Source organism: Drosophila obscura, unplaced genomic scaffold (assembly GCF_018151105.1).
Source record: "Drosophila obscura isolate BZ-5 IFL unplaced genomic scaffold, ASM1815110v1 contig_1, whole genome shotgun sequence".
Taxonomy (NCBI): domain Eukaryota; kingdom Metazoa; phylum Arthropoda; class Insecta; order Diptera; family Drosophilidae; genus Drosophila; species Drosophila obscura.
The window spans coordinates 4,578,185-4,586,108 of NW_024542679.1; the positions used below are offsets into that span (position 1 = coordinate 4,578,185).

At 46.8% G+C, this 7,924-nt stretch overlaps 2 protein-coding genes across 5 annotated transcripts; one reads left to right on the forward strand and one right to left on the reverse strand.

The window, feature by feature from the left end:
- Positions 1 to 361: 361 nt before the first annotated feature.
- Positions 362 to 4,430, reverse strand: LOC111071555 (85/88 kDa calcium-independent phospholipase A2). Of its 2 annotated transcripts, none has more exons than XM_022362968.2 (7): positions 4,330 to 4,430; positions 3,200 to 3,492; positions 2,836 to 3,135; positions 1,957 to 2,774; positions 1,257 to 1,894; positions 857 to 1,192; positions 362 to 798 (listed from the first exon to the last, which is right to left on the reverse strand). In XM_022362968.2, the coding sequence occupies exons 1-7, from the start codon at positions 4,337 to 4,339 to the stop codon at positions 566 to 568; spliced, it is 2,628 nt and encodes an 875-aa protein (XP_022218660.2). In that variant the 5' UTR covers positions 4,340 to 4,430; the 3' UTR covers positions 362 to 565. The 2 variants fall into 2 exon arrangements, with proteins under 2 accessions (XP_022218660.2, XP_041449949.1); XM_041594015.1 differs by lacking the exon at positions 4,330 to 4,430 and adding an exon at positions 3,642 to 3,809.
- Positions 4,431 to 5,734: 1,304 nt separating this feature from the next.
- LOC111071518 (protein phosphatase inhibitor 2) lies at positions 5,735 to 7,774 on the forward strand. 3 transcript variants are annotated; one of them, XM_022362923.2, is made up of 5 exons: positions 5,735 to 5,975; positions 6,413 to 6,525; positions 6,617 to 6,769; positions 6,837 to 6,931; positions 6,995 to 7,774. In XM_022362923.2, the coding sequence occupies exons 2-5, from the start codon at positions 6,446 to 6,448 to the stop codon at positions 7,267 to 7,269; spliced, it is 603 nt and encodes a 200-aa protein (XP_022218615.1). In that variant the 5' UTR covers positions 5,735 to 5,975; positions 6,413 to 6,445; the 3' UTR covers positions 7,270 to 7,774. The 3 variants fall into 3 exon arrangements, with proteins under 3 accessions (XP_022218615.1, XP_022218613.1, XP_022218614.1); XM_022362921.2 differs by lacking the exon at positions 5,735 to 5,975 and adding an exon at positions 6,047 to 6,346; XM_022362922.2 differs by lacking the exon at positions 5,735 to 5,975 and adding an exon at positions 6,323 to 6,338.
- Positions 7,775 to 7,924: the final 150 nt, after the last annotated feature.

Genomic DNA, 7,924 nt, shown 5'->3' on the forward strand with positions numbered 1-7,924 from the left:
GTCGAATACCCTGTATTTCCATATACTAAGCACATATTATATTACTAATATTTATATCATTTAAGGTGGCACATTAATGCTTTCTAGAGACTTTCAAGTTCTGGGAACTTTATTGCCAAGAATCCGCTGCGGGCTATTATGCATCAGAGAACAGGTTTAAACACTTACAAGTTTTATTTAAAATTCGTGCTCAGTTACATATGCATTTACAAATAAAGGGCCACGGAATGTTTTCCTATAAAAGTACATTTCAGCTCCCAATTCAATTGGAGGAGAGAGGATGATGCGTGGAGATATACATACAACAAACGGGCAATAATACAAAAAACTTTGAAACTAATTTAAATCATACATTTGGGGAGGTTTCGGTGAGTGAGTGAGTGGGTGTGTGTGTATGGTATGGGCGTTGATTTAGACCGCGAAAAAGTGCTAGAACGCAAAAAAAGGGCTCGGAACATACATTACAATACACAGAGAGAACAGTGGAAACTGTTTAAAACAGATATCTAGCCTGACAATAGATCTCTAGAGCGTAGGGCTGTGCGGTCTAAATCCGTCTTGCGCGCTATTTCAGAAAGTTTATCATTTCAATGATCTTGTTGCGATTGGCGTGCATGTAGGCCTTGGTGTGCCACAGCATGTTTATCAGCTTCTGGTCATCCTTCTCGTCCATGGCAATGTCCTCGCTCAGCTGTGGGTTGAACCGGAAGTAGGGTATGCCGATGGTGCTGCACCAGGCGCGGGCTCGATCCACAACCCGTCCATCGGAGCAGGTCGCTTGGTCCACAAGTAGATTGCCTGCATGGATGAATTTTGTCTTGAAATCGAATCCCATCAGTGGAAAATTTGTCCTTACCAATTGTGGAAATGCCATAGGCCAGCTTGGCGGTGTCCCAAATGCTCTCCGGTCGGAACACATCGATGTCTTTGAGCTCGGTGACGGGTATGTGGCCCGTGCCCAGCGAAATCACAGCGGACACGGGTATGGCCTCCGCCTCACGGCCCGAGCTGCGCAACGCCATGTTGTACTCGTGTATTTCGGTCATGGCATCCAGCGTGGGATTATTGGCAATGAGACCACCATCCAGGAAGCGTCCGAAGGCGCGGAAATACGATGGAGCAGCTCCAGTAGCTCGGGCCGCACGCCACACCAGCTGCTCGTGCGGCGGAGGCGGTGGAATGCGACGATTGGCTGGGAGATAGGAGTGCGAATTATATATTTCTGATCGAGAAAATCCTTTATGTGCTATACTCACTTATGGACGTGACTATTCCCAGAATATCGCTGGCACTGGTATAGTTGCGGAAGAGATGCAAATCGACGGGCTTGCGATCCGCCATCACACCGGTAACCATAATCTTTGGATGCTTAATGTCCGTCATCACATTGAACTCGCCGAGATTGTCCTTGAGTATGGTCTCGAAGTACTCACTGGCGTAGGGCCGGGAGCCCACGAAGCACTGCTCCTTCATGCGCAGATAGAGGCCCATGCACTGACGCATCGTCTTGCCACAGCCCAGACCCAGGGCCAGAATGCCGCCCGTGCTTGTGCCGGCAATCCAGTCGAACATGTGTATGATGGGGGTGCGTGAGAGCTTCTCGATTTCGAGGAGCATTTGGACCAGGACCAGGCCACGAATACCGCCGCCATCCAGGCATAGTAGACGTCCGCGTCCATAGGGTTTATCGCCCACCTCTGCCGCAATGGGTGACGTTGGAGATGGCAGCTGTTCCGGGCTAGAGGCTGGTGTGGCCGTTTTATTGGACAAACTGCCCGACGAAGTGGTCTTCTTCATCTCGTCGGCATTAACTTTGGTTGTGAACATGCCCAGCAAGGCGTCCATGATGCTCTGACCCTTTAATTCCTTCTCCGTATCGACCAGCACCGGAATCCTGAAGAATAGAAAGAGAAGAATTATACGATCTGTACATTATTATCCATTTACACGACTTACTGTGGAGGTGCCTGCTTTTCCATCAAGTTGTTGGCGGCTGCGCCCAGAAAATTGCCAACCATTTGGCGGCTAGTGGTAGCTAGCATAGTCTCGATATGTTCACGCTGCTCCACAGACTCAGGCGCCTCTGGCGGTATGCCGTTGTAGGTGCCCTTGGCATTGCAGCCGGGCGGACACTTGGAGCCCGATTCGATACAGCGTTTGGCGCCCACCGAATGCAGTATGTAGAGTATCTCGTCCTCCTTGTTGCCACTGGCTTCATTGCCCACCATGTGGCGTGGGGTTTTGCCATCCTTGTTCTTCAGATTGATGTCGCATCCAAACACCACCAGGCACTGGACGATGGGCACCAGCTTCTTCTCGATGGCAATGTGCAGGGCCGAGTTGCCCTCTTTGTCTAGCACATCGATGTCTGCATCATGGGCGAGCAGCGTGACGACGCACTCGAAGCGATTTCTGGCCACCATCACGTGCAGGGCAGTGCGCCCATCGAAGTTCGTCGAGTTGACGTCGCAGCCCTCCATGATGAGGGCGTGGAGTGTTTCGCGTGAGGAGCACCAGTGCAGCGGTGTGCCGCCGTACTTCATGTCCTGTGTGTAGAGCTTGCTAACGTTGGTGCGCAGAAAGGAGGCCACCGAGGTGGGTGCCGATGTCTTGTGCAGCTTGGTGATGTTTTTCGCATTCAGATTGACATCGGCGCCGGCTAGGAGCAGGGCCTTCACACACTCTGGCTTATCTGTGACGCAGGCCACATGCAGCGGCGTGTACCCATCCGAATTGAGGTGGTTCAGGTTCACGGTGCTCTTGTCGGTGAGGAGCTATGGGAGATTTTTGTTCAAGTCATGGACAGACGCATCGATTGGGACGGCTGGTACTCACATTGACGATCTCCTTGGTGGTGCTGGCTCCATAGTGAAATACCGAATTGCTGTTAATGTCCAAGTGCTCCAATTTGCTCAGCGGCAGCAATGCCTTGACCATTTCCATGTGGCCCTGCTTGATGGACAGTTGGAAGGGCGACATCAGGGTGGTGGGATCGTCATCTTCCACGCACTGCAGCACTTTGGGATTGCTGATGTATTCCACCAGATTGAAATACGCCACCAGATGGGCGAGCGTCCACGTTGGGTTCTCCGTAAGTACATCGCATGCCTTCTGCAGGCCATTTACATTGTAGAACTAAAAAGCAGAAATAAACACTTAAAATCAAAGCTTCTGTCGCCAGTGGAAAACACTTTCTCACCTCCTTGACCATGCTGACAAACACGGGCAGACGTTGCCGGAAGGCATTGAATTTATCCTCGGCCTCTTGCTGCAGCGGCGAGCGATACAGGCTGAAGGATGAGGTGTTCACATCCGAGGTTAGACGCTGGAGAACAATCTCGTAGACTTGTCGCTTGTCGTTGCTGTTGTAGGGCGGTGCGAAGAGCATCATGGCATCATCGCGAGCCAGCACCTGGAGAGTGCCCAGCGATTCGCTCTTTATTTCCAAAACCTTGTTAGGCGGCTGGTCGCCCCCCAGCAGGCGCTGAAGAACTGTTTCGGGGGGAAAAAAAAGAGTTCAAGATCAGTTAAGTGAAAGATGCCTAAAGGAGCGACACAATCAACAAGCTACACAATCGTCCAAGCTACACACGTATTAGAGACGGCCACAACGGTATGGAAAGGTAATGGGATCAAAATACCAAAGCCAGAAGCAATCGCTCCAAAGGCCATCCACGACATGGTTCAAGAATGTTGGTCTTTCGGCTGAATCACCTTCGGATGCTGTTTGAACTTTGAATCTGTTTGTTTATGTGTGCGTTAGAGGGCGATAGATGGCTTGTAGGTTACTTTGAATGCGGATGTGATGAACCTGACGTGACAGAGAAATATTTGGCCAATTGTTAGTTTACATGTGTGCATATATGGGATAGCGAGGGTGGTGAGTGAGGATTGGGGGATTGCAAAAAGCGGCCAAGAATGCCCCGTCAGATGTCTCACAGCAGCGTCAGGCATCAAGCATCAGGCGTCCGCATCAGCCAATCGTGAGTCGACAACAAACCAGCCAGCTACAAACGAGATCAAATGATTATGCGGCACATATTGCGCACCATTACCCGCTAATTGTTGTTGTTGCCCCCCCCACCACATGCCAAAAACCCTTTTCATGCACCATTTTCCGTGCATCCCTACTTTTCCCCCCTACTTTAATCAATAATCTGCCATAATGGCTGTCATTGTGCTGCAGCACTGCACTGCTCCGTGGGCTGGCTGGTACTTGTTACCCAAGTTTTCGTTGGCGAAAATGATGCGCAAATGAGGCGAAGCCGCAATAACAACTTAATCCGAGAGATAGCTTAATAATCTAGCTTTACATATCTATGCACTGACCGTTGAACATTGTACAGCTCTGCTTGGAATTTCCTTTATCTCCGACACTAAATAAAATAAAATAAATTTTGTTTGTTCCCTTCCGCGCACTTATTAGCGGTGTCAAACCATCGAGGGCACTATCGATAGTATCGATATTTTGCTGCTAGTCTCTACTATCGATGGTTTTGAGATAGTATCGAGCTACAGTCGTTGCGCTTTAATATGTTTGGATTGACTGCTATAAAATACGAAGACACACTTGTAAACAAATCGACAGGTGGCATCTAATTTTTAAAATGGAAAAGTTCCTAAAAGGTTTCAATGGTTTTTTAATAATTCTTAGAGCTATCACGATAGTATCGATTGTTTTTTCAAAACATTCAATGTTGATATTCCTCGATTTTGATATTCCGTTTAATATTACTAGCAAGTTGGCCCTCCCAGTCCTAAACAAATAATTTTATCTGATAGATACATAAATTTTCTACAAGATTGGCAAGTTTTCAGAAGTCGTTTTTATTGGATTATTTACATATTAAGGTTCAAACAAAAACAACATAAAACGAATGTGACGTCGTTTTTTGTGGCGCTGCCAGACTCGTGCAATTCGTAGTTGCTGCGGGCTGCCATACCGTGATATTTTGTGATATGAAATTCGTCAATTTTGATATTCAGTTTAATATTACCAGATAGTTGGCCGTCGCAGCCGTAAACAAATAATTTTATCCAATTCCTCAATGAATTTAGTTTAGGATTGGCTAGTTTTCAGAACTATTTTTCATTGTATTGTTTACATATTAAGGTTCAAACAAAAGCGGCCAAAGCATAAAACGTAAATGTTGACTAAATGTGACGTCAATGTTGCTGGTCAACCAAGGTATACCTTATTTCTTTTAATTGATGCTAATTTTGTTGTTCCAAGCTCCATTGAAACATTATTTATGATTTTATCCTAGCTTGACATGTTTTTTACCTATTAATGCATATGTTTTGTTATATATATATACATTTATCCCGGTTCTGATACCTAATATTGGTACCCGTGAGCTGCAAAACTTTGTTAAAATCTTTAGAACAGAGACTGAGTAGTTTCTGCATTAATTGGTGCCTGAAATTACAAAGAATTTCTCAAGTCCATAATACCCATTTTCCCAAGGTATTCGACTTGTTGCTCATTCCGTGCCAAAGTTGCACAACAATGCTGCTAGAGAGCAAATTTGGCAAACTCTCCACGAATTGAGAGCGAGCTTTAAAAGCTCACCACGAATTGAGAGCGAAAAATGTCAGTATTTTTCGTGCGCTTAATTGAGTTTGGCGGTCAATTTGAAATGTGTCTTAATATCTTTCTGGTATTTTAACTGGTATTTCCCAAGAGCTTTGAAAATACCATGTGACAATTTCCCGTTTATGAAATACGGTCATACCAGTTAGTAAAATCTCAAATTTGTTGTATTAAAAAGGAAATACCGGACTTTTTTAGTGATTGCGGCCAATAAATTCACGTAAATTACTAAATCTATAGTATCCAAATTAAGACACGCCCCTCCGCCCAGCTTACCATTTAAAGCGCTCTTCGTCGTCCACCGTGCCTGACTGCATACCGAATTTGAGGCGTAAATTGCAGTTTCAATTGCAGTTAACAGCAGTGGCCCCACACCAGACAAGTAAGTTGGGTTAATATAAGCCACAAGCACGGCACGCAGCAGCAACAGAAGCAGCAGTAGCGGTGGCAGCAAGCCAGAAGCAGAACCAGGATAGAAGGGCGTTGTTAATGCCACATGCGATGCCGAATGGCTATAAACGGGGGCTAGCGCCCAGGTGGGTGGCAATGGTGGTGGCAGCGGTGGAGGCTGGTGCCCAGTGGGTGGCGACTCCCCCAAGGGCACGCCGACCACAGCTGGGTGGTGGCGTAAGTGTTGCTGCGACCTGTGCCATTCTAATCTGGCGAATTTCGCGATTCCAGTGTCTGTTCTGTTACTGCCGTCGCCATAGCCGTGATTCACCATTGTCCAGTTCCAGTTCCAGAAGTATTGACGTAATTATGCAAGTGAGACTACGTATATTTAAATCAAAATTCCGCTCTCTCTCTGCCTCATTGCAGCCAACGCGTGAGATCAGCCAGCGCCAAGATAAAATGCAGAACCAGCCCAGCCCACAGTTGCCATGCAAGGGCATTTTAAAGACTTCTCGCAGCTTCGACAAGTCGGGCGCCAGGTGAGAGACAAAACCACACATACACATACACACATACACTACCTATGACCTTTCCACCTGAACAAATGCTAAGCCGTAGAATTCCTTGCAGTTTTCGCAAAAGTGCCAAGTTCGATGAGCTGAACGTGCTGCAGACGTTCCATCCGGCGGACAAGGACTACGGACATATGAAAATCGATGAGCCAAAAACCCCATACTACGAAGAAACCAGAGACGAACTCGACACAGAACTCCTAGTGGAGAAGTAAGCCTCTCCCTTCCCGTTATAGTTCGTCTGATGTTTACATAAATACTTGCTCAATTTTTTCCAGACTTCGCATAGCGGCCAGCACACAACAGTCTTCCGAGAGCATTGAGGACGAGGGTTCTTCCGACGACGATCTTCCCATGAACGAGGAGGAGAGACGTGAGCATTGAGCGCTACTCAAATTTCGCCCAAAATATTTATTGTTTATTATTTACTTTACAGAACGGCGCCGTGAATTTGAGCGGCGTCGCAAGGCCCATTATCGTGAATTCGAGGCGGTAAAGTTGGCTCGAAAGCTGATACAGGAGGAAGACGACGACGACGATGATGATGACAAGAATGCCGCCGGCACATCGGACAGCAGACCGTCGGGTTCCCAGACAGGCTCTTCCACCTCCAGCCGCTATGCAAGCAGTTCGGCGAAAAAGTCCAGTCCAAAAGCAACTAAATCCCCGTCTACCAGCAGCAACATGGACCTGGAGCCATCGAACAACTAGGAGCAATATCAATTAATCAATCATCAATCACTAATGTTTACCTAGCCAACGGCCCAGGCCGAAGTTGACGTTCAATATTAATGGCTGCCGCTCATCATAAAACAAAAAAAAAACAAAAAGAAAACAAAAAGAAAACATTTAAGTGAAAAAAAGGAAACGAAATTATTATATCAAGTGCTGTGGCCCCCCAGAGTGAGAAGTGTGACGTACATGAGATCGAGTACGACGATAAGGAGTAGGAGTAGGAGTAGGAGTAGGAGAAGGGCTAACGTTAGCACTCGTGATTAATTGAATTTACTTATTGCATTGCAAAACCAACAACCAAACCGTCGCGAAATGTTTGTCATCAAGTAAATCACACACACACACACCAACACTCGCACACACCACAAATCAATGGAATTGTTGCCACGTGATCGATGATTATTGAACGAGAGCAAATATAATCATCGCATCAGGCCCAACAGGCCTCGCGCTGCTGTTGCTGCTGATGCACCAATTAAAATTGTGGTCAACGTGTTTTTTGAATTTGTAGCTCCATTTTGCATTTAGTTTTCCCATAAGCGTACAGACAGGGAGAAGGAGAAGGAGGATAAAAGTGCCACAAGTAAGCCAACGCTCGCACGGATCGGATCCAAATGCGATGTACCACATA